This window comes from Cotesia typhae, unplaced genomic scaffold (genome assembly GCF_013202065.1).
Source record: "Cotesia typhae breed Kobodo isofemale line unplaced genomic scaffold, CoteBio_Ctyphae contig_48, whole genome shotgun sequence".
Taxonomy (NCBI): Eukaryota; Metazoa; Arthropoda; class Insecta; order Hymenoptera; family Braconidae; genus Cotesia; species Cotesia typhae.
This window is the reverse complement of record NW_027423756.1, coordinates 9,694,460-9,719,252: the sequence shown is the minus strand read 5'-3', so window position 1 is coordinate 9,719,252 and position 24,793 is coordinate 9,694,460. Positions and strand designations below refer to the sequence as shown.

At 32.5% G+C, this 24,793-nt stretch overlaps 3 protein-coding genes across 7 annotated transcripts; 2 read left to right on the top strand and 1 right to left on the bottom strand.

Annotated features, from left to right (window-relative positions):
- The first annotated feature begins 1,659 nt into the window (after positions 1-1,659).
- Positions 1,660-5,748, top strand: LOC141530020 (uncharacterized). 2 transcript variants are annotated; one of them, XM_074246857.1, is made up of 4 exons: positions 1,660-1,864; positions 2,038-2,099; positions 3,704-3,874; positions 4,314-5,748. In XM_074246857.1, the coding sequence occupies exons 2-4, from the start codon at positions 2,048-2,050 to the stop codon at positions 4,532-4,534; spliced, it is 444 nt and encodes a 147-aa protein (XP_074102958.1). In that variant the 5' UTR covers positions 1,660-1,864; positions 2,038-2,047; the 3' UTR covers positions 4,535-5,748. The 2 variants fall into 2 exon arrangements, with proteins under 2 accessions (XP_074102958.1, XP_074102959.1); XM_074246858.1 differs by lacking the exons at positions 1,660-1,864; positions 2,038-2,099 and adding an exon at positions 3,253-3,584.
- Positions 5,749-10,556: 4,808 nt separating this feature from the next.
- Positions 10,557-13,214, bottom strand: LOC141530009 (T-cell activation inhibitor, mitochondrial). Of its 4 annotated transcripts, none has more exons than XM_074246842.1 (9): positions 13,089-13,214; positions 12,634-12,721; positions 12,431-12,545; positions 11,948-12,333; positions 11,552-11,864; positions 11,371-11,471; positions 11,163-11,306; positions 10,939-11,070; positions 10,557-10,850 (listed from the first exon to the last, which is right to left on the bottom strand). In XM_074246842.1, exons 2-9 carry the CDS (start codon positions 12,654-12,656, stop codon positions 10,616-10,618), a joined length of 1,449 nt encoding a protein of 482 aa, XP_074102943.1. In that variant the 5' UTR covers positions 12,657-12,721; positions 13,089-13,214; the 3' UTR covers positions 10,557-10,615. The 4 variants fall into 4 exon arrangements, with proteins under 4 accessions (XP_074102943.1, XP_074102942.1, XP_074102944.1 ...); XM_074246841.1 differs by having other exon boundaries at positions 12,634-12,738; positions 13,089-13,211; XM_074246843.1 differs by having other exon boundaries at positions 11,948-12,095; positions 12,207-12,333; positions 12,634-13,201.
- A 3,513-nt stretch (positions 13,215-16,727) lies between these two features.
- Positions 16,728-20,742, top strand: Culd (CUB and LDLa domain). Its single transcript, XM_074246833.1, has 10 exons — positions 16,728-16,809; positions 16,958-17,127; positions 17,225-17,436; positions 17,527-17,881; positions 17,955-18,161; positions 18,226-18,345; positions 18,495-18,728; positions 18,828-18,999; positions 19,075-19,286; positions 19,634-20,742. The coding sequence occupies exons 1-10, from the start codon at positions 16,787-16,789 to the stop codon at positions 20,650-20,652; spliced, it is 2,724 nt and encodes a 907-aa protein (XP_074102934.1). The 5' UTR covers positions 16,728-16,786; the 3' UTR covers positions 20,653-20,742.
- Positions 20,743-24,793: the final 4,051 nt, after the last annotated feature.

Below are 24,793 nucleotides of genomic sequence, written 5' to 3'. Positions count from 1 at the left end.
TATTGTAGTTTGGTATAATTATTATTAAAGTCAATAGATAAAATAGATAGTAAATGATATAACGATGATGATAATAATAGCATACGAGCCCTTTTGTCTATAATGTTTCGAGGTCAGAGTATATATTATTAAAGAGTAAACTATCATCCACCGGATCCGTTCTATTTTGCGTGTGTAGAATTGGCATTGACATGAAAACGAATCTCGGAAGATTATTGCATCTAGCTAGTATTATACCTCTAATAAAAGTCGGGGGAAAATTGTCCATAAGTGAGTCAATAAAATAATTCAATAAATTAATTAATCACCAGTCATCATAATCATAATTTATCATATGATATCAATTGAAAATATTTATATGTAACAGTTGAATATTTATGTTTGCATACGGCAACCCAAAATTTACAGTCGATTTAGTGGATATCTCTCAAAAATGAATAAAGTTTCTCGGTCACTACTTTATCGCCGTTTAAATAATAGTATACGATCGCTGATATAATACTATTGTGACATAATACAGACAGTGCATTCACGCCACTCAACCAAGTAAAGTACAAGTAAAGAGGATCACCGTCATCGTCGCTCGCTCATCGTCATCATCTACTCAGTACCATAGAGCTAGGCATACCAGTGGCTAAGCCGTCGTCGGTGGGTTCCGTGTCACAGGAAAAGAAGCATTATCCACTCAGAGCTCTGTCGGTTCTCTCTTTCGAGCAACCACTTTACTTTGTGCTCTAGTTTAAATGTGTGTATTCACCACCTACCTATTTTAATCCCTCCTACTTCTTCGTGCCTACTTGTCTATATTCTATATTTTATATTCTATATACCATATATATTTATTCATTAACAATTCTCCTGCAAAGTCGTCGTCACATGTCATGAATACCGATATAGAATGGATTTTTTTTCAATATGTATAACCGACTTGTCAATAATTATTTGCATTCTTAAATATTTATTTTTTGTCTTTCGAGATCCTTTATGATACTTTTTTTTTACGATTTCATTACAAAGTATATAATGATGAAGTAGTAAAAATTGCAATTAGTAGAAAAATTGACTGAGTATTAATGCACAATATTTAGGACAAGAAAAAAAAAATTTTTTTTTTTTAAAGGAACCGATGATGACAAAAAAAAATTCACTAAATTTTACACAATGTTCAAAATGATTTTTTTAATTCTTACTACCTACATTAATCTACATTTTTTACTATATCATATTAAATGACACTTTAAATATTATAATTATCTTTCACTAAGATCAAGTATTTTCACGATTGTAAACTCTTCAATCTAACAAAAATAAACATAAAGCTAAATATCAACAACAAAACGACAATGGATTAAAAAAAAATGTTGATTAAATATTTTAGTAAAAATATAGCGAACAACAAAATAAACAAAAAGAAAATATCGATCGACCTTTGGGTCTGACTTGGTAGCAACGAGATTTGAGATGATCCCCACTAGCAGCACCGTAGTAGCAGGAACAACATAGAACAATATATAGCTGTACTCCGTCTCTTTCGATCCCGAATCAGGCATCTGCGTCGGTTCCTCGTTCCCGCGCACACAAGCTAGCTGTCCCATGGACATTGGTCCTCCCAATGGTGGTGTGGGTGTCGGGAAGCGTCGCTTGTGGGGTGGCAGAGCCGTGCCAACCAGTGCCGACGACATCAACAGTGCTGTCTGAGCTCTCGAAGTTGTGGGGTCGCTCGGTCGGTAGGTCGGCAACCCCGCTTTAAGAATAAAAACCTCGATCATTCAATCTCGAGTCTTCGTCAAAGTTATACCGTTGATTGTGCTACTCCTCGAGTACACTTAATCCTCTTACTTGTGATACAGATACGTCTTTCGTCGTAAGTACCATCAATAATACACTCAACGCTCTGCAGCACTTATCAATCCTCATTATCATCATCTGCATTAACATTCAACGCTCTTCATTATAATTTATAGATAATAAAATACATATGTGTCTTCATTACACATAACAAAATTATTAACAAATAAATATAATTTTGTGCCAAAGGTTACTAATCATGAAGGCCCATACACTTGTCGTGGGTGCTTGCTTCTTACTCGGTTTGTCTGGTAAGTTTATCAATTATTAATCTTTAACATTTAATTAACATCAATCGACCGTGATAAATTTTTTCTTTGTCTTCCGGGGGTTGATGATTGTTGATTGATTTTACTCAAGCTAAGAAGAAATAATTACAAATTTTAAGCTATCAGACAAGCGAATAATAAATCGCGACTGCCATTTCACTTGAAAAAGCTTAAAGGTTCGGGTTTTCATAAAAATCCATTTCAAGTAGTTTAAAATTTTAAAGTCTGACGTCCCTTTGTCTGTATCCGCACCCCTTGGTTAGAGCGGCGCAAGCGTCTGCCAGATCGATGACGATGGCCGTGCGCGCGTCTCGGCGCGGCAAACGGAACAAGATATCTCTGTGTTATATCGTATAACAGCTAAAGAAATCCAACTTCGCATAGATATAAATATAGATGCAGATATGAATGTCCTTACATTAAATATTTTATTTGTTCGGTTGCTCATATATTTGCCTGTGAATTAACTGGGACTTGGTCTTATGTCTTAGATTTAGATAGTAGTAATTATAAATATAAAACAGGCAATGATCTTGAAACGTTTATCACGTAGATGTTTATTGTCACACTATTGTTGTTATAAATTATCCAATTGTGCTAACTGGAGCGGCAATTACTAGTATAGTGTCTATTGCAAACGTAACGATCTACTGTTTGAAAAATAAGACATATATACATTTAAATTTATAAATATAGATGTTAGTGGTGAGATTGAGGGTGCAAACGAGGGCGGTTAACAGTGAACTAAATAATCGAAAGGCTATGTAATACTTTTATCGTTGATTTCAGAGGAAATTTGTAGGATTGTAATTTTTTTTTTATTTAAAATTTATTTTATGCAAATAATGTGCATTAGATTTTTATTTAGAAAGATAATTATTTTTTTAGTTATTTTTAAATTAATTAGCTTTTACAATTTTTTTTTTTTTTTATGGAATTCATTTAATTCAATTGACAAAATTATTTAAAGATTTATTGAAATTTATTTTCAGGGAAAGAAGTTAGTAAAAAAAAATTTAATAGAAAAAATAAAAGATAAAATAGTTTCGTTTATTTAGAAAAATTATAGAGATAGATAATTTCCTTCTGAGAAAGACGACATTTATTTTTTAATGTTTAATTTTATTTAACGTACGGGATAAGAATCTAGAGAGAAAAAATAATAATGCAATAGTTTAAATTTGAGTAAAGAGAACGAGGCGATCGCTTCGACGTCATTGGTATACCGCGGCTATACACTTTCTAGGGCACGTTAGCGGGTATACACTGAGCTACATTGATTTTCAAGCAAACCACGGCCAGGGAATCATTGGTGAACCGATGTTCGTTCATTCAACCCTTATCTACTTGTTTAAATTATCAATAAATCGTTACTTTATTGAATTAATATGTTTTATTTACTGACAAAATTATTTTAGAGAAACTGAGCTAGACTGGAGTGAACTGGAAATTTTTTTATGAGCTCCGGTAATCTAATCGTTTTGGAAATAAAATATTAAATCTTATCTGAACGCTGTGACTAAGAGCAATTATATTACATAAGGAAAGTAAATTTATAAAATTTATATTGACCTTTGTTTTTTTAGGCGTTAATGCACTCGAATGTTACGTGTGTAACAGCTACACTGACAGCCGGTGTTCTGACAAAGAACCACATCCAAGTCTTATTCAAAAATGTGACATGCTTTCAAGTGGTGGTACCAAGTACACTATGTGCAGAAAAACCGTGCAGTCTATTGAATTCGCAGTGAATGGATGTACGTATTTCAATAATTTAATTTTTTTTTGTTACTTAACTTTTATTTCGAAAATTAATTAGTAAAAATATAAAATTTTTTAATGAATAGCTTTGATAATTTTTAAAAGAAATTTAACTATTCAAAAATTTTATTTTATATTTTTTGAAACGTTTACTCAATTCATTTATTCAATAAAAATTTTCTGTAAATTAAAATATAAAAATTAAAAAAAAATTTATTCTTTTTATTAAGATTAAACATTTTTTATTAATTTTATCATTTGTGTCAATAATTATCTCCAAAAAAATTTCTATTAATTTTCAATGAATTATTATTGATTATTATCAAAAAATAGTTTTATAATGTTTTGAAAAATTTGGTTTAATCAATTTTAATAATCAAAAATATTTTAAAATAATACTAAGTAAAAATTAATATAAAAAAATGAATTTTGTAGTGCCACCAGAGATAAGAACCATAAGAACTTGCGGATACGACGAATCAAACTACAAAGGCCGATGCTACCAACGCGGAGGTTTCGGAGGTCGACAGGAGGTCTGCTCGTGCTTAACCGATCGCTGCAACTCAGCGACAACGATTTTGGACAAAGCGCCCCACTTTATTCTAATGCTTGTGTGTATTATCGGTAGTGCCGTACGCACCCTGGTCGGCAACTAATAAACGACAGCCCTTGAGCGCGTGGCAATCGGGCCCTCGAGGAGCCGGCCGACCATGATGACACCGAACTTAAAACGCAATGTCATCATCCTCGTTCCGGACTCTTAGCAACAATTTTACTGAACAAAATAAATAAATTATAACAGCAACAAAACCATTTATTAATGGCAACGAAAATATTTAAAATTGTCGATCAAGTCGGATGTTTAATGTTGTTGATTGCGTTATTGTTGCTGGCGTGACGGTACGTCCGCGCCTCTCCTTAAGAACAATCTCATTGATACCAAAAAATAATAACTATAATTACTACTAATAATTTAAAATAAAAATTAATATTTATAAGTTAACAATAAAAATAAAAATTAAAATAACAATAATTATAATAATTATAATGATATTGATATTAAGGAGAGATAATAATAATAAAGTGTAAATGATTGTATGAACACGCTTATAATTATTATTGCCGTATAAAATGCACAATTGAGAGGTGGTCGGGCCCCCGGTGGAGTGACAACAACACCGTATCAAACGCTATGCAATTTAAATTTTTATTAAAATCTTAAAAACAATATTAATAATTAATTAATTAATTATTTAAGTTATTATTACTAATTACGGGCCAATTCGCATGCACGGGGAATTTAATTGTAGCTCCGTCGCTTCGAGTATTACTCACACTGCCTCGAAAAAGAAAAACGATTCTCTTGAAATTACTTTTTATTATTTATTATTATAATTATTGTCATTAATTATAATGATCGATGATTGTTTTTTTAAGTTGTATTGATATGATATGAAGTCAGTTAATTTATTCTTTAACAAATTAAAAATGATGCTCGGAAATAAATTTATATAAATTAAATAAAAATAATAAAAGTAAATTCAGTAACTAGGGAGTCAGCTCGGGCACTGTTCACACTTTAAGTAAAACTAAATAAAACAAAACTCATGTTCTGTGTGTAGAGCTTCATTAAAAAAGATTAATTACAGATGAATGCGTTATGAATTTTAAGAGAGATTATTCATATAAATAAATATAAAAATTAATAAAAAAAAATTAATAAATAAATAAAAATTATTACTAGAGAGAAGTCTCTTTGTTCTAGCGGAATCAATGTGCATCGTGGATATTGTCATCACGATCTCATTATTTAATTGATTAAATTTTAAAAGTTCGACTAAATAAAGAGTATATTGTGTTAATAGATAAATCCTTTAGATGGTTTTTGCATTATATTTATTATTCATTTTCCTCGTAACTTAGTTTAGAAATTTTATTTTTTTCTGCTGGCTATCAGGAATAATTTTTACTAAAATTTTATGTCATCCTCAATTACTTTTTTTTTTTTTTCATTAAAACTGTGTAAATATATTTTTATTTTCATTCAAAATTTATTGATAAAATGGATTTAAAAATTAAACCGTTCAGAAATTAAAAAATTTTTATTTAAAACCTAAAGCTTGAAGTTATAAATTTTTCGTAAAAGAACAGCGTGATTTGTAACTCAACTGTTTTGTTATAAAAAAAAAAAATAATATTTTCATTTGTTATATATAACTTTAAAAATACATATTTATCATTTGTCGATCGTATCCTTCTAGTCCTATCAATCGCCAATTTAATATCCATAACCAAAGACTAGAATTTCTGCAGATATAGTGAACCTCAAAAAGCAATTTTACAAAGCAATAAAATCAAATTAAAATTTCGTAATATTCCCAAAGTTTCAAAGTTTTAAAGTCTGAAAATGAATTTTAAAATTACACGGACTGGAAAAACGTACACAGCGAGGTAAATCCTTGGACTTTAATAAAAGGTTAAAGGTTAAATGTCAAACTGTCAATCGATAAAATATAAATAAAGCTAATATCCGTTAACGAGTTTACAAAGCTTTCGATTGTTACTCCAGATGATTTAGCCGAGTTTCAGTGCAACGTTTCACCAGACGATCTATATCGTCAGATAATGGTCTACCCCGTTCAGCAAACTGATTCAACATCAAATCGATCGTATTCAAATGAAGCTTTTGCTTACTGTCAAACTCAATCGCCCTCAATTTTTTTAGCCCCGCAACAGCAACATCACCAGCAATTTATTTACAGTCACTATAACTCTGCACCTCGCACATCATCAACTCCGCAATACATCGGTCATGCCCGCAAGCCTGGAGCTTTAACTATTCGTGAGCAAGGTTAGTTTTCCTAAAAAATAAACCCGCAATGATAAATAAAGTTTTATCAAATAATTTACAATTAATATTTTAGATTCATACCGAGGGATAAAAAACCAAACTGTTAATACTAAAACAATTAGAATAAAAGAAATATCTGGTCCTGTTCCGCCACTAGCCTATGCTTCGCCCCCATTGGTTATTTATGACCCAGTTCAAAATCAGATTTCATCTACCCTAGCTCCAGTGTACTTCAGTCAATCACCCTGCTTCAATCACGTTCCGTACTCCAATGATTACACCAATTTCAACCACGTCATGTCCCAGCCCTACTATAAGGCTGCCGATGTTCAAAATTATCTGATACCCGATCCGAAGCCTCTCAATCAATTCCCCGCTATTCCGCATAATTATTATGCAGCAAATATGCAGAAGTCTCATTTTCCTGCCGTTTATTCGAGTGCTGAAGCTCAACCTAAGATTACGGGACAAGTATTTGCTCCTTCAAGTCTGAATTTAAGTCAAAGTTCAAGCCAAATTTTAAATCCAGGTGGAAAATTGACGCAGATTTTATCAACTCCCAATGAAAATAAATATTCCGAAAAAGAGTACCAGCATCGGCTCCCTTACACAGAAACGTTTGTAGAAACTAAAGCAGCCTCAAAACTTCCTAAGGCTTTTAAAACTTTGACCAATGAAGAAAAATATGTTGATGAATATTCAAATTTTGATTTTACGGTAGAAGCTGAAAAAATGGTCTCGGCTTTGTGCAACACTTCTGTCCAAGAAGACAGAGAAGAGGATGAAAAAGATAAAGATCAAGAGTATAATAAATTACCAAATGAAGATGAGAATGCGAGTGAGAAAAAAATTTATAAGCCTTGGTATCTAGAAGATTATAAGGAAGATAGAACAAAATCCATCGGCACGCAGACTCTCGATCCAACAGAGGATTCTACTTACCAGGAATCGCTTCGTAAAACAGTGAACTGGGGGTGTAAACAAGCGAAAATAATTTTGAAGAGCTCGGAAAGTTCGCGGGAAAAATGGCTCGCTAGTTTATCAGCGGCCACCAAAACAGCGCTCGCTAAATCTTCAACATGTTTTCCTGTTTTTTCTGGCGACAAAGTATTTTCACAAGACCTGATAAACTCACTTCTGCGCATCAGCAACGGCTGGCTGATCCTCGATCACTATTTGAACAAACAGCATCACGCGAACTTGAATTTAAATGACAAGTATGACAGTGACTTGCTCAAGTCTTTTAAAAACTGGGAAATATTTACGAGGGAGCTTCTGGATAATGTTATCAAGACTTTCACTAAGCTAGACGCGAGTTCTAAAAATGAAAGCTTCCCCACGAATTCTAGTATACATTCATTTCCTGGAGACGTTTCTCTATATATAACTCAGGGGCTTTTTGGAGATACCTCGACTCAAAATAGTAGTACAAACACAAGAGTCAAATCTGGTCGATCTTTATTTAGAAACAGTTTGGCTGATAACGAACAGAAAGAAAAGTATTCGAATGTAAATTATGCCCGAGAGAGTAAACTACGAACAAGGTGGACAATAACGGAACAAACTCACTCGAATGACATTAATTTAAACTACCTTCAAAAGTATGAAAACTCCAACTGGAATTTGTTCCCCAAAGATACACCAAAGCAAATAACGTCTGTAAACAACGAAGTTCGGCAAAAGCTGCATTACAATTTTTTAATAACCCCCCAAGAAACTTCTGAGGTTCCTGCGCAATATTTTCAATTCAAGCAGATGTACGAAAGTCAACCTTGCGTTCAATCGAATTCAACAAATGAAAACCGGACTTTTTGGAACTCTTGCGCATCTCCATCCCCAATTTGCAATTCGCTTCCTTACAATGCAAGTTTGAACAACAGGATGACGGTGTTGAGTTCAATTGAAACTAAACATACGGAAGTCAAGAATTTAAATGAAGGGGAGACGATTAATTTATCTACTCTGTTCGCGAGTATAAGAAACAAGCGTGTCAATTCAGACAAGTCTGAGAGCTCGGCTAGTTGGTGGAAATCCTCAAACGCCATTTCGTCAAAATTTCGTGAAGAAGCCGCGAAGAATTCAAAAAATTCCGACGCCGCGGCGCTGAAAAATGACATCAATCGGCAATTGCGCACTCTGAAGAACATGAGGACAATACAATCTGCGCCGTGGACAGCTAATCATCTGCTAAATGACTCTCCGAAGAGTAAGCAAGACAATTGCGAAGATTTAAAAGTTTACATGAAACCTGGTAGCTACAACGTGCCGCGGAAGAAATTTCAGAGTCGTCACAATCGAAAGGATACTTCCAAGTCAAACGGGACTCAATCTCAGTCGTCGGAAGATTTTGATAGCAAGGCAGTTAATTCATCTTCTTCGTCGACCTGTTCGCAGAATATTTCTAAAGACATCGCTTGGAAAGCCGCTTGCGCTTCTGCAGAACTTTTATTGGATGCTTTGATTGTAAGAAAAAGCTACAAAATTGAAGAAGCTGATACGGTTTCTGAAGAAAACAAAAATGGTAATGGTGAAAATGTAAAAGTTGATGGTGACTTTGAAGACTGTGATAAAGCTGAAGGGAAGGAATTGAAGATGGACCTAATTGATGGAAGTAAAAAAATTTGTGGAGAAAAGTGTAAAGAGATTGATGATAGATCTAATGACGTTTTACCAGGACATCACAAGACTAATGTCAAAACGGATTCTTGGTTGATTCGAACCCTCAATAATGCAAGTGAATCAAAATATGTCGAACCGAAAAAATATAACTCAGTTGAAGAAAGCGACAGCGTTGTTTTGTGGAAAAAAGACTACAAGGGAGAAAATTCTGTTTCTGTAGAAACGAGCCACACTATTTCTGTGATGGCTTTGGTGGATGTCGTAGGCAAGGCGACTTACTCAGAAACTGTAAGAAGATTTTCTTCTAGCAAACCATGCGCTCAGGTTCCTCTAAATACGAAGGAAGACGCGAAAAACAGCGTTTGTAAGAGTTTGAATGGTGGATCGGGTGTGAGCGATGGGAAGAAGGAGCCGGATGTTAAGAAGACCTCGGTTGCGAAACAGGAAGCTCTGAAAGCAAGGTGCGATAAAGTTAAGAATAAGAAAAAAATAAATAAAAAACAGAGTGGCAATAAGAGTTGGTCCATCTGGTATAATTCTCGGAGAGATAAACAAACGTGTAATACGCATGGATTATTTGTCATCTATGCATTATATTAGCTTCATTGATTTAGAATATTAGTTTATTCATTTTGTATGTTGATTTATCGTGTATTTTTAGGATAGAGTGTCGGAAGTCTGCTGAAACCCGTAAGAAGTCTGGTTTTTTACCCAAGAATCGATGGGTGCAAATTAAAAAGTCGTGTTTACCTTAACATAGATAAATTTTTGATTATTATTTTTATTTAAAGTGTTATCAGGTTTGTTGTTTATTTATTTTTATTATTCATTTTTATTATGAAAAATTAAAATTTTTATTTGTATTTTTATTTTCTAGGTAAAAATTGAGGAAAAATATTTGGATTAGTTGTTCGGAAGAAATTTGCAATGGACAATTATTTTTTGTTGTTTTGAATGGTTTAAAAATAAAAACTGGATTGCAGTTTGAGAAAAAATAATTTTATCATTATGAAAAATTGTTGACGAATTTTTGTCAATAATTTGTTTAGAATGTATCAATTATATTTATTATTAATGCAGCCAATTTTTCGTAGAAAATTTCTATGAAATGAGATAATATTTAGGTAGAAAAAAAATACTTAATTTACATGAGAAAAATAAATTTATCTCGTGAAAATAAAAATAAGTTATTAAAGAATAAAATAATATTTTAACTTCAATTATTTTTATTGATTTTATTAATAAAATAGATAAAAATTTGAACTATCTACAATTTCCAATCCCAGGGAATGCATAGAACACCGTCACTCATTACGGAGTAGTAATGTGTCACCCAGAGCATAACACCCTCTAGGAAAGGTCCTAAGATTGATTTGTGACTGAGTAGACGCTCACAGCAAGCGATCATCAGATCTGGAGTGATGCTGTCGTCTTTGTTTAGCGCCAGTAAACCAAGTTCTTTTATTGTTCTGTCGTGAATTTCACGCTCAACGTGTTTTATTCTAAAGTCATTTCAAAAATTTTAAATAAAATAAATTCAACCAATTACTTTAATAAGTTATTGATGAATTAAGTAAAAAAGTATCATACTTATCATAATGATTTAATCTTTTTGTAGCTTCATCTAAATTATCTGTTATAAAATTTACAAGAAGAAAACCAGGGCATGATGATGGCACGATAAATTGTCCAGTGGGTGAAAGCATTAAAGGTCCAGCTTCACTAATTTTTTTTTTTATATCATTTTATAAATATCAAAGATTAAACTTCTAGTAAAGTTAAAAATTTGATAAGAAAAAAATTTTTAAGCTTACGCTTCAATGACAATTTCATGGGAAGACAGACTAGAAGGCCAAGAACTTGGATACCTAGATCTCCCTCTATAATCCGAGAGTGTTGTCGTCAGCTGTCTCAACTGGGACTCATACTGACCGACCATTACTTTCGGCATGAACTTCCTGCACATATAGAGCACTCTGAGCCTTACCATTTCTCTGTAATAATTTTCACTTTAGTACGCACCGTCGGCCAATTTTTATATCCAGCAAGACTCGCGAGACCGCTTTCTCAAAGGCTGGTAGTCGGGCTAACATCGGATCGTACTTTTTGACATTTTTTATTAGCTAAAAATAAAAATATTAAGTTAAACGTCAAGAAGTTTACCTGAAATCGAAAGGATTTATTAAATTCACATTGGACTAACATCTAGCCAATTGTGTCGAACTTCTCCAGAATTCAACATAACACTCCCTTCTAAGCTTATCCCCGTTCCGTTGGCAAAAACAAGAGTACGGTTTTTCAATACGTCCATTTGCTCTGGGTGATGTCGCGATAGAGCTTGGAATGCCAGCAAACATCCACGGTAATGAGCAATATTCCATCCGCAGTCCCAGATGATTTCTTTCAGACCTAAATCTTGACACAACATTTTTTCTAACTTTTCAACTTCTTCTCTCACCGGTCGACAAGCTTCCAATTTTATGTGAGCTTCATTCACATGTTTCTCCACGTATGCCCTTAAATTAAAAATTACGATTTTTAAAAAAATTAAAATAAAAATCGATTTTTAATTATCAATATGGATAGAATAAAAAATTACTTAAAAGTGTCAGGCTCCGCATTGATTTTCCTCTTCATCAAAATCGACATATAAAATGGATCGTCCTCGTACTGAGAAAAATTAATTCCATCTCGTTCAACCCTTGGATCATGGTGGTATGGAAATTTACTTTTGTCAACCACCGGCTCTTTGATTTTGTCCAGAAAGGTCGTCGATAAATTGCATGTTTTTAAAATAGATAAAATAGCTTTTTTGACATCTCGCTCATTCAACTGAATTTTAACCAGCGTAAATTTACCGGCTTTAAGATCTTTCTCGTCTTTGGATCGCAAGTAGAAGGGTAGCGTTGTGGGTTTTATAGGCCTCCTCTGCTGGAGAGATTCTAACAACGAACTCAATTGCTTCAATGAATTTTCATTTACAGTCTGAAATTAAGCTTTAATAAATTAGTTCAAATACCAATTAAACACTTAAATCTAAATACATACTAAATGTTATTATTATATTTAAAAAGTAATTTACCCTCTGGGTAGGAAATTGACCAAATAAATCCGGATGGACAGTAAAATAAAATGGTCTGAGAGCCGTTGAAATTTCTCCGGTACTCAAAGCTCTGACAGCTTCTTTTCTGTGCAAACTAATCGACAAAATTAATCATAATTCAATCGATCAATTGAATAATTAAATATTAAACTATTAAAAATATATATTAAAATTAGACTTACCATTTTCTAAGTGTACAAAACATTTTATGATGAATATGTTTTATAAAATTTCATTGAGAATCCCAAAGCAAAGACACTCTTTGTCTCACTGAAAAACACAGTCCACTTGTTTATACAAGTGTTATTATGATGAATGGACAGTTCTCTTGTTTAGAGTTTAAACAAATACGGCAATTAAAAACAATATTCAAACAAAGGTAAAATAATGATAATAATTTTAATTAAACATATAATTGAGAGAGCTAGATACGCGAGTATGAAACACAAATCACAATGGATTATCGCACCACTTGCTATTGAATTTATTTTTAGAAATACTAATAACTATTTTGATAGTGTGCTCGTATATGTATAAAGAAATTGATTGAAACATAAAATCAAGTGATTATTAACGTCATCATCAGAGTAACGTACGATGATTTAATTTTTTAAAAATTAAAATCAATCAAGCTTACTTGTGAATATTAATGCCTACTCCAATACTGCTAGTAGGTTAAATATTTTGAGTATTTTACTAAGAGATAATCGTTTGATAATTACATGATTAATTTTTTGACTACAAATAAGCTACACTACTAAACAAAATAAATTATTAAATGTCATAACATCGAGATTTTACTGCTCCCTCGCGGAAGTATTCTAAGTAAAATCACCTGTTAATCAGCTGATTTCAGTCATCTGTACCATGGAGAATGAAATGATGGAATCTCAACTCAAATAGGAGTGTGAAAACCATTATATTTTTCTTGTAAAATTTTTTCACATGTCCGCGACTGACAAATTTGGTATTAAATAATTTTGAAATCAAGTAAAAAATTTTCCAAGCAATTTTTGCCGAACGATATTGTTCGAGATCATTTTTCTCTAAATGACATATAAGTAACTTGAATTGTTATCGGCAGATAGAAATATAAAAGTCTCTTTGTTCAACTGTTCCGTAATGGTAGATGGCGCGAACGTAGACGTTATCTGTCAGTTCGGCACAATAAAAATGTTAAAATGTTGATTTAAAAACTTGAAAATTATTTGCCGCCGTAAAATTTCAAAAATGAAATTTACTTTAGGCCTTAATTTTTCAGAGAATGAATTTTTAAGAGTGGTAAAAAATTTAAATCATTAATAGTTAAGAGTTTCCACGAAAAGTATGAACAACTTCTTATGATTTTCATTTTACTTCATAATGTCAAAAAGATATGACGACCCACGTTTTGTTCTGCAAACTTTAAACTCACTGGGATGCATTTATGTCAATGCAAAGGATTTACAAAGCTTTATGAAAGGTAATTTATTTTAATATTTTTATCATCTATTAGTTTAATTTTTTTAATTTATAATCAAAGGTTTTTCGTTTAATATTATTTTTGATCTATTATTTTCCTTAATTAATTTTAGACCTTAAGAATTATAGAAAAAAGAAGGAAAAAGCTCACAAAGCATGGAAACAAAAAGTAATAAGAAAATTTCTTGCTTACAACCGAAAGGACATGGAAAATCGTATGAATGAATTACGAAGTAAGCAAGCTGTTCATCTGGCGTTAGATGATGCTGTTGATAGTGATAGTGGTGACCAATCTTCTCAGCATCCAAGACATTTTTTGCATGTGGCTGAAGTATACCATCGAGACCAGAGTTTTGATGCTGAAAAATCGCCTGCTGGTAAACGAATTCAAAAGTCACCATTCCGCATTAAAGAGAAAAGCTTGGCGAAAACTCCTGAAGCCACCCGAAAAAACAAATCAATCCAACCTGATCTCACAGACCCAAGCTCTTCTCCAAGAAGCTCTGGAGAAAAATCAAGTGACCAAACCGGAAAAATTTTGGAAACTGACTCAAAAAAACAACATACTATTCGGTACGGTTTTGATATTGCTTCGGAAGATTCTGATTCTTATCGACAACTTCCTGGACAAACAAAAAAAGGAGATAAATCTTATACTAGAAAAAATAGAAGTTCGATTGGGAGAAGTTTCAATGAACATTTATTAGATAGCAATTTTGAAATTTCGGATTCTTACAAAATATTGCCCCAACCACGAAAAAAAACGGAAGCTAGAGACCAATCTCCAAGGGAAAAATCTAAAGCTCCGCTGAAGAAAACGCATAATGAAGACTTTCCTAGTAGTCTTGAAGTCTCTGATTCTTACAAGCAACTACCTGGAGCTAAAGAAAAAATTAATTTACAATTTAAGCCTCGAGGCATTGGAAGAGGTACAATCACGTCGAGAATGATGATCGACCAAGATTTCCCCAGTAACTTAGAAGCTTCAGATCCATATAAAGAAATTGCAAGGAAGCCAAGGAATCAGGGAGAAGACGAAAACAGGGAAAAATCTCAGCGGGCTAGAACGCAAGAAATTGCTGGTCAAAATACTTCTGTCAGAGGCGATAAAAGTATTCCCACGGATAAACAAATGTTTGCAACACTTCGAGGAAAAGACAAAAGTAAAAGTGTTGAAGAAAAATCTCAGTCTGATGCCCATGAAAATTTCATTGAAAGCGATTTAAATTATTCTGATTTCCAACGTGATGTAATGCAAGGAAGAAGTAGCTCTCTTGAAAAAGTTAATTTAAACCAAGAATCTCCAGAGCAATTTTCATTAAAGGATCTTCGAGAACGGAGCCACTTAGATTTTGATTCCAGCAGATCCACTGAACCTTCTCAAACAGCTAATCAAGTGGACACGGATCGCAATTTAGTGGCGAGAGACAGAGCTGTCGAAAGATCTGCTAGCAAGCTTAAAGAAGTCACTCGCTTACGATTCGATGACAGTGACAGCGATAGTGACAGTGAGTCTAATTACTTGGAGCAGTATGAGGCCGTGCGTCCATCCAAAGAAGTGGGAAGAATGGAGGAACCCCAAAAGTCGCAGAGTTCTGCACAAAGTACGCCGAATTTTACGCAGCGGAAAGAAATTAATTATGATAGTAGCAGCAAATCAGACTCTGAGTCGATATCTCAAGCCGCCGCGAGAAATAAGAAGGAAGAAATTGTTAGAAGTGGAAAAATTCCCGCTAGATCTGGAAGATTTAAACCCAATGATTTTATAGAACGCAGTAATTTAGAATTTTGAAATTTTTTTAATAATTTATAAAAAAGTAGAGCAATTGGTTTTTTTTTTTTTTTTTTAGAAATTTCTACATTTGTTATTTAAAAAATAAAAATTTTAGTATTTATTCAGAAGTAATTTTTATGCTAAATTATTCACGCTTCACCTAAGATCAATAATTTTTTATATAATTATTTTAATAACCTGCAGTTTCGTCACAAAACTGTTAATATTTACTCCAGATAATTAAAATAAAGTATATACAAATTAAAGTGCAGAGAACAATCTAAGAACATTTGATCTTTTCGTTAAAAATTCCTGATAAGTATAATTAACAAAATATACATAATAAATATTTATATTTATTTGACAGTAATGAAGTAAAATACTCATATAGACTAAGATATAATAAAAATAATAAGTTATTTAAATGTTAATACAACGATTTATTTGTTAAATACTCGATGCATAACACTCGAACACTGAAAAAGCCTTAGCAGTGCGGTGGTAAATCGCGATAAGTAAAATACGTAACGAGGGAGAGTAGCCTAACAAAATCATATCGGCACATCGGGTTTCCCGAGTGTGCTGAAAGTACGTTTAAGTTTTTTTTTTTTTAATGGACGCCTTTCCCAACTCATTATGGTAAGTATAAGTATAAGTGATAAAAATATTAACAATAAATTAAATTCATTAATTAATATAATTTTGTAATCTCATCAGAGTTCAAATAAAATCAATGAACATTACAATTGAATTAAACTACACCACAGGTATCACGTTTGATCGGGGGAGTGTTGTGCTGTGTTATTTACGGACTTTTCGCAGTAGAGTGCAATGTAATTGTAAGAAACCAAGACATTTGCGGCGTCTACAACGGCCGAAGGCTGTACCTCGAGCTCGGGGAACAAGGAATCCTTTACGCTAAAAATGTCTCGTCCGTAAAAAATTCCCCGCGACAGCAGCAGCACCCACAAGGATCGCGGTTGTACGCGACAAACAGTTCTCACGAGCATTGCAGCTTGGAGCTCGTGACTTGTCCGTCCTGCGCCATCACTGTGACGTTCAAGAGCCTGGCCTTGCCTCATTCCTGCGGTGACAGTGGCATGATGATGGACAGTCCGTGCAGGTCATGTTCTTAGACATTATCATCTACAATTAGTACTATTCTATATAACATAACATTGCTCTAAGTCATAACCTTTTCTCTCTATTTCATAAAATATAATCATGTATTATGATGAAAACTTTATAATAAGTCATAAGTTCACTTTTAGGTGTGACTATGTCTGGATCTCAGAACCTCCTTACGAAGACATCTCGGGAACTCCGTACTGCGGATTGTACGCGCCAATTACCTACAGATCCAACACTAGAACTGTTTCGATTACTCTCCTGTACAGCCAATCACATAACCACGCTTTCACGATCGAATATGTCTCGGAGCGTACGTTTGTCAGAAACTCATTTAATTCCGAGTATTGATTATATTATTGACTATTGAGTATTTACTTTCAATCAACTGGTACGACATTAAATTACAGGAAATAGAGTTCATTTAAAGGGATGGGATCCTGCAGTCACGAAAGGATTTAACGGGACTGTCGGTGGAATTCTTACCTCACCGTTCTTTCCCGCCAGATACCCAAGAGACTTAGGGATAGAATATGTCATCACTTGTCCGACTGAAGCGCCTTCTTGCAGGGTTCGGGTTCTTTTTAGCGACTTTCAATTGGCAACTGTATCTATCATTGAGGTAATGGAAATTTCACTCATGTAATATTTCATTTTCTTCTAATTTAATGGTATAAAATTATAAATGTTTAATTTTTTTTTTTTTTCTAAGTTTTATGACTGGAATGGGCAAAGATTAGACGTCAGCAGCGGTGCGAGATTCAGACCGCCTATTACCGTAAGCTCGGGCCCGTCATTGCTGATACGGTTCTACGCGAATGGAGGAACTGGACTAGGTTACAAGGCTTTCTATTCTTATGTAATTGGGCACAGATACGACAAAGCGATCCAGCCGATCACTGATTGTGGTGGATATGTCGAGAACTTGGGAGGTACTATTACGATGATTGAAATGGTTACCGATGGAGTCAAGACTTATGATTGTGTTTGGCTGATCCGGCCTCCTAAAAATTTTCTTCACATGAAAACACATATCTACCTCAAAATAGTCACGTTTGCTGACATGGGTAGACATTTTTGTATACTCTTACTACTCTGACGTTTTTTAGCTTTTCTAACAAATCTGACCTTTATTTTCAGCGGGAAATACCGAGCTAATAATCAGACAAGGTCCTACATCTGCATTACTGCCGCTTGAAGTACTGAGACATCCAACGAGTCAGCTTCAGCCACCAAGAATGAGAGAACACATTACTCCAATCGTCAATGGATTTCATGTCAGCTTGAGGGGAACTTTTGGAGTCAATTCAAAAGTTGCTATTGCTTATGCAGCTTTTGGTTACATGGGTAATTAATTTTGGCTTTTACTAAATTAAATCAATGATAAAAAATAATTAAAAAAAATTTTTAGATTGTTACGCGGGTTCTGATTTTCTATGTCAAAATCATAGATGTATTCAGAGTCAATTAAATTGCGACGGATTCGATCATTGTGGAGATAACAGTGATGAGCCTTCAACTTGTCTCAGAGGTAAATTATTTTCAATTGTTACAAAAAATTTTTTAACAAAATTTTTTAGTCTGATTAATAGAGAAAAATTTATTCTTTCGATAATGTATATTATTTATCAATTAATTATAATCATTGTAATTTATGAATTATTATTTTACTTTCAATAGATTGGGGAATGGAACCGCGAGACGGAAAATGGCATATGAATAAAGCAAACTACTACTTCCCAAAAATAGACAGGTATCCCGACCTAAAAACAGCAACTCTGGTCTTTGTAGCCAGCAGCTTAGGCCTAATTATTCTAATTTCGGCACTGATTGTCCTGTTGTACCGAATGGGTGCTCGGTCGCGGCAGCAAAGAGAGCTTCAGTCGCGTCTTCAGACCATCAGCGAGTTATTAGGTATTTAATGTTACCTGAAAATACCAAAAGGTCGGAGCAGTAGATATAAGTAGGTGAAAATTATTTCACCTTCAGATCGGTCAGTCTTCGATATTGCAGATGGTGCCCGGATCGACGAGGTTCCTGTTCACGACGAGCCGCCGGTCTATGAGGCACCGCCGGGATACGACGAAGTTATTAAGCTCGGCTTTGAGAATGAAGAAATTAAGAGAAAAAAGAAACCCAACCTCCTTTGGGGAGCAAGAAATAGAAGTTCACTTTCTCATTGCTCGTAATATATTTGTCTATTTATGTTATGTGTGTCTTAATCTTTAATTATCTTGTGACTTTATTTTGGATTTTTAAGGCAAGAATTACCTACATCATCGAGTTTAATTGTAGACCTCGCGGGAGCCAGCAGAAATCGTGAAACAATGTCAACCACCACGACAGCATCAACTATTACGACAGTTAATCCTGTTGAAAGAATCCCTGAAAGTCCACCTCCACCTTATATCACACCTCCTGGAAGTGTTCTAAATAATTACGGAATATGTCTATCACGACATAGTGTCACTCGTAAATATTTTAAATAATTATTACTATATTGTTGCATAATAACAAACCTGTCATTTTTTTTAACACTTGTAGGTATTTAAATTATTTAACCCAATATAATATTTTTGCACTGTAAAAAATGATTGATATTGATTTAAAAACCTTTTTTCTTATATCGCATGACAAATACCCTAAGGGTATTTAATAATTATACACTCTAATGGTATCTAACAACCATAAGGACGGGATATTTATTATAAAATGCGAGTTAAAAAAAAAAAAAAAAAAAAGAAAAACATGAACAATATACATTTTTTACAGTGCATAAAATAATGAATTTACCCTAAAAATACTGAACAAACTTTCAGATACTTCAGTGCCAGTGAACCTACGAGGTAATCATATGCATCGAGTGTGGAACCGAGCTAATGAACTACGTCATTCGCTGCCGGAACCAGATGAAGTCGTGGCATTCCAGCCCAGCGAGTCCATAGACTACGAGGCACTTGGTGCGTATCTTCGGAATTACACTCCACGAGGGAGTGCTTCTGTTGAAACCTTTGATCCACAGCCGAGGAGCTTACCAGATGTTGGTCTAATCACGAGCCAAAAATCCAGCGGCGACTTCGTCGGGCTCAGGGACGTGGACGTGGACGAGGTCGCGGAAGACGAAGAAACAACTAACAGAAATCGTTCCACTACCACTTACGACCGAGGTCAACCTCCTGGATGTGCTTGTGAAGGAGCTTGCGGATGTGCCAACAATCATCAACTGGTTCAATCTGAAGAAATGAAAGCTAAAGAAGAATCTGAAGTAAAAACCAAACGAATGATTTTGAAGCTTTTCAAGTCCTCGAGCTCCCATTCTACGAGTAATCCCGACGATGAGGAGCCCGAGCCGTCTGCTGAAAATTCTAGAGACCATAGGAGACCTTCAGTTTGCTCTGGAGACACTTATATGTCTCTTAGTACCATGTTTAGTACCTGTAGCAGCCCTTACGAGTTAGAAGAACACGATTTCACCTCGGAAACGAATAGCAATTTGGAAAATGTGAGTATTTTCTCAAAGACTCCTACCCGTACGCCCGTTAGAGCCACGAGGATCACCATCAACACTACCGGGGACTTTAGATCTAGGAATCGCAAGCACGCGCGCAAATACGCGAGCTGCGATACTGATAGTTTGTTTGAGAGTATCAAGGCGCTGGATAGTTTTCTCGAAAAGCGCAGTGTCTCCATCGCCCAAATGAGAAATACGTCTAACGTTACAACGCCTTTTGGAACCCCAAGACATCACAGACGACAAACTCTCAGGCATCATGGCAGCCAGCATAGAATTTTTAATTGCGTTCGTGGGTGGAAGTCCAACGAAGATACTTCAAGTTGAATTAATTTATTTATTTATTGATTTTTTTTTTTTTAAAGCAAGGGATACGTATTATTTGTTGTTGGAATTTGTTTTTTAATTTTAAACGTTATTTAGACTCCTGTGTACCGAATGGAATAAAAATATTATTTATTTAATTGAGAGTTTACTTATTGAGCTGTTGAAGATATTTATAGCCCGTACTTTAGAAAAACTTTATAAGTCAATTTTTGAATTTAATTTCTTTTAAGTTTATAAGACGTGAAGTTTCATCACATTGCAGTTAGTATATACTTCATTGTTATACATCATCAGTATTAGTGAAGTTAAATATAGCTAATTACATGACATTTAATGAATACTTCTTGATCTTAACTTCGGAAGTTGTGAACTAGCATTTACCTTCACTCGTTACTGTAATTATATTTTACGTATTATGATTAGATGAAGTAATAATAATAATTTTAAATGGTGAATGATGCTTATTTCATCAAATGCGTTCAATGATAAATGGTGTCAAGACTAAATATCCACGCGTGATCAAATTGATTTCATTATTTCTGTAAAATAACTACACTATTCACATTGTATGTGTTATTATTATTTTTTTAATCAACGATTCAAACAAGATCTTAAAACAGAATGAAAATATTATTCTTTACTGAGAATCACGGAAGTTTGAAAAACCTCTCATCAAATCGTCCTTCATTGTATTATACAACTTCAACAATAATATAATAATTGCATATTTTAATCTATGAATTAAATTTTTTTTAACAATTTACGTTTTCTCATCTCAACTCCTTCATTCGCTTATTGTCTTCAATAATTTTTATTCATCACCTACATATATACTAGCATGTACTTATGACAGCAAGACAGCAATTATAAATGTACATCAATAAGTCTTGACATTAATCATTAACTTGTTACTTTGACAGTCAATTTGCATTGTATAAATAAATAAATATTTTATTCTCTATTGTTTTATTTTTAATAATTAAAATATTTGAAATTTTTTATATTAAATTAAAAAAAATACTATAATGTATATTTTTGTGTGTATTAATTACACTTAATTATATAGAGTATAATAGATAGGCATTTGAATCTAATAAAATACCAGAGTTTAAATACCAATGCAATTCCTCAAGCAGTTTATCAAACATCGTGCTTACTCCCTTCCTCAATAAACGAACATTCGTGATCAACTATTTTTTTATTTTATTTGATATTATTATTTTTTGTTTACTAATTTTTTTAAAAATAAAAAATGTATTATTCGTGGAAATAAAAAATCAACGGCAATACTGTCCGTCATAACTGCTATTCATGAAGATAATATTTAGTGTCCCACGGGGTGTCATCATAACTTATTGACACAGTACTCATTAGCGTCACTAAATTACATTTATATCTAACACTTAGTGGATGAAAAGTTCATCATTATGAATTATTGTAGCTAATATAATCATTAGAAATACTTTGTAGTGAACAATCGATTTTATTATGGCTTTCTATCAGATACTGGGTAATAAAATTGTTTACAACTTACTCAAGAACTTTATATTAAAATCTAATGTATCCGGATATTTTCTAAAGAGCTTAGTTTACTGTTTTGAGAAGAAGCCTTGACTTTTAATGATCAATACAATTTATATAAGATTATGATTAAATAATTTGGTTTTTTAATTGAATTATATTTTTGAAAAAGTGAGAGATTCCAGTGATGGCCTGCAGGGTCAATCGTTTTACATAAGATTTTTTATTAACATATCACGCGATCTAGTGTATATCACGACTTGATAAATATCATAAAAAATGTAACCCGCTAAATATTAATGTGTGCAATAAATAAACAATTAGAATTGTCTCTAAAGCCTCAACACTGCGTGTGTGGTTATTACTGAAGATGTGTAAACTCGGTAATGCAAAATGGTAGGGTACCCACCATACCAATACAAGTGGGATGGATCAGTAGATGATTGACGAGTAAATTACGGTGTTTATTTGAATATTGAGGTGAATTACGAAAACGTGAGTCTAGCGTTATAGATAAATTTTATTACAAATTGCAGTCTTTTAAACACTATCGCTTTTACAATTTAACGTTTTAATCTTAACGAAATTTTTTCTTGTTTGACTGTATTATATCTTTTGATATTTATTGATATTGTAGATGCATAAAAGTGTAAGTGGTTTTTTTTTATATAAAATAAAAAAGATTTTTTTGATGAATTTATTATAAATTCATATTCGTTTGAAAATATTAATTTTAAGGAGTAATCAAACAAATAAACAAAATTAACATTGACATTTAAAAATAAAAATGAACAATAAATGATGACTAATCGGTTGGTATTAGAAATTGAAATATTTAAATGTGGAAATAATTACCATGATATCGATAAATTTCTTTTGCACTTTCGTTAATTGATTACGCGATTGCGATAAAAAAAATAAAAATAATGCAATTGAATGACGTAAGCATGCTATAATTAATGAAAAGTGATTATTCACTTTACTTTGCAAGCTCATCGCCTACTGACTGGTGATAATTAAAGGATTTATTAAATTGAATATTATAATTGCTATCGCGTATTGAGAATTACCAGTATAGTGTAGTATAAGTACTTGAGTATAAAAATCAATGAATAACGACCATCGTAGTACATTAATAATAATTACCGCGAATTTATTCTGAAGTTTATATAAAAACAAAATAAAATAAAATATTAAATTAATTAGCAATTAATAATTATATTCTCGAATAAAATGTCACTATGATTTAATTTACCTAAGCTATGTCTTATTATGAAATCCCCATCGTAAATAAATGTGTTTATAATGTGAGCGATATATATATATATATATATATATATATATATATATATATATATATATATATATATATATATATTTATATTCAAGATTCAAGTCATTAAGTTGCGCTACAGATGAGTAGAGCGAGAGCGGAGAACATAATAAGTCAAGACGATAAATGGTTAGATGAGAAAATCCATGACCTCTCGAGTTTTGGGATAGGCAAATATTTTAAAGTTATTTATAAAGTTATATTCTTAATTAATGTTTCCAAATTTTTTCATGTAAAAAGACCCAATAATTTTTCTCAATAAATGTTTCCTTACTTTTATTTAACTATTTATTTTTTTATGTTTTAATTTGACATTCTCGAAAACGCAAAAAAAAAAAAAAAAAAATAGAAGAAAAATTTTAAAAGAATTTTCTACGAAATTGTAAAATATTAAAAGCCAAGATATGAATAAAAAAATTATTTAGAGATAATTTTCATTTAAATGTAAAATCAAATCATTTTATGGTACATATATTGACGAGGATTCATTTTCCTCCTATTCTCTATCAGACTAAATTTTAATCACGATAATTTTTATTTATAAGAATTAAAATAAATTATGAACGAATTAATACTTAGATGACATTATACGAAATAAAAACAAAAAAAAATTACCCCAAATTGATTTTACTAAAGCATATGAGGCAATCGTATAAATTAAAGGCGATTTGAATGAAGTGAAGCTAAGGTTGCTTCACAATTAAAATACTTATACATACACAAATAACATTTACGGTAAGACCCATTCCAAATTATGCAATGGGTTTTTTGAACACGTGAATTTAATAAGTACCACGTTAATTTTTGAATTTTTAAATAAACTAAAAATATTTTATTACCTTTTTTAAATGTTATTTATGTTAAACATAATAAAAATAAATATTCGTATAAATAAACATATTATCAACTATTACGAAAAATTTAATTTATACATTAAATTCATATATTTTTATATAACATTCATATTGTGTAATAAATTTTCGTAAATAATTTATCAATTCAAAAAATCCGCGAAGTGAAATAGGATATTTCGGTTACACAAACTCAACAAATTCTGACACTCGTTAGTTTGTTTATGTGAAAATAACGTGGTAATTATAATCACAATTACAATAAAATTCCAAAGTTTGTGAAATAACAAAAAAATTATTAATTTTTACCATGAAAATATTTAACCTTCTCAATTTACCAGCCGTCATAGCTGGAGGGTAACAATTATAATGAGAACGTCTGCATCCTCAGTACGCTGGATTGCATGAACATACCAATATAATTGGTTTGTTTATC

What these genes read in the sequence shown, in the direction of transcription:
- LOC141530009 (XM_074246842.1), bottom strand. Translation starts at nt 12,656, where the DNA reads ATGTTTTGTACACTTAGAAAATG. An exon ending in GCGGAGCCTGACACTTTTAA is followed by an intron (nt 11,865 to 11,947) that starts GTAATTTTTTAT and finishes TTTTAATTTAAG; the next exon opens with GGCATACGTGGAGAAACATG. An exon ending in AGATTAAATCATTATGATAA is followed by an intron (nt 10,851 to 10,938) that starts GTATGATACTTT and finishes AAATGACTTTAG; the next exon opens with AATAAAACACGTTGAGCGTG.
- Culd (XM_074246833.1), top strand. Translation starts at nt 16,787, where the DNA reads ATGATGATGGACAGTCCGTGCAG. An exon ending in ATGATGGACAGTCCGTGCAG is followed by an intron (nt 16,810 to 16,957) that starts GTCATGTTCTTA and finishes GTTCACTTTTAG; the next exon opens with GTGTGACTATGTCTGGATCT. An exon ending in TGCAGCTTTTGGTTACATGG is followed by an intron (nt 18,162 to 18,225) that starts GTAATTAATTTT and finishes AAAAATTTTTAG; the next exon opens with ATTGTTACGCGGGTTCTGAT.
- LOC141530020 (XM_074246857.1), top strand. Translation starts at nt 2,048, where the DNA reads ATGAAGGCCCATACACTTGTCGTGGGTGCTTGCTTCTTACTCGGTTTG. An exon ending in CTTCTTACTCGGTTTGTCTG is followed by an intron (nt 2,100 to 3,703) that starts GTAAGTTTATCA and finishes TTGTTTTTTTAG; the next exon opens with GCGTTAATGCACTCGAATGT. An exon ending in TGAATTCGCAGTGAATGGAT is followed by an intron (nt 3,875 to 4,313) that starts GTACGTATTTCA and finishes TGAATTTTGTAG; the next exon opens with TGCCACCAGAGATAAGAACC.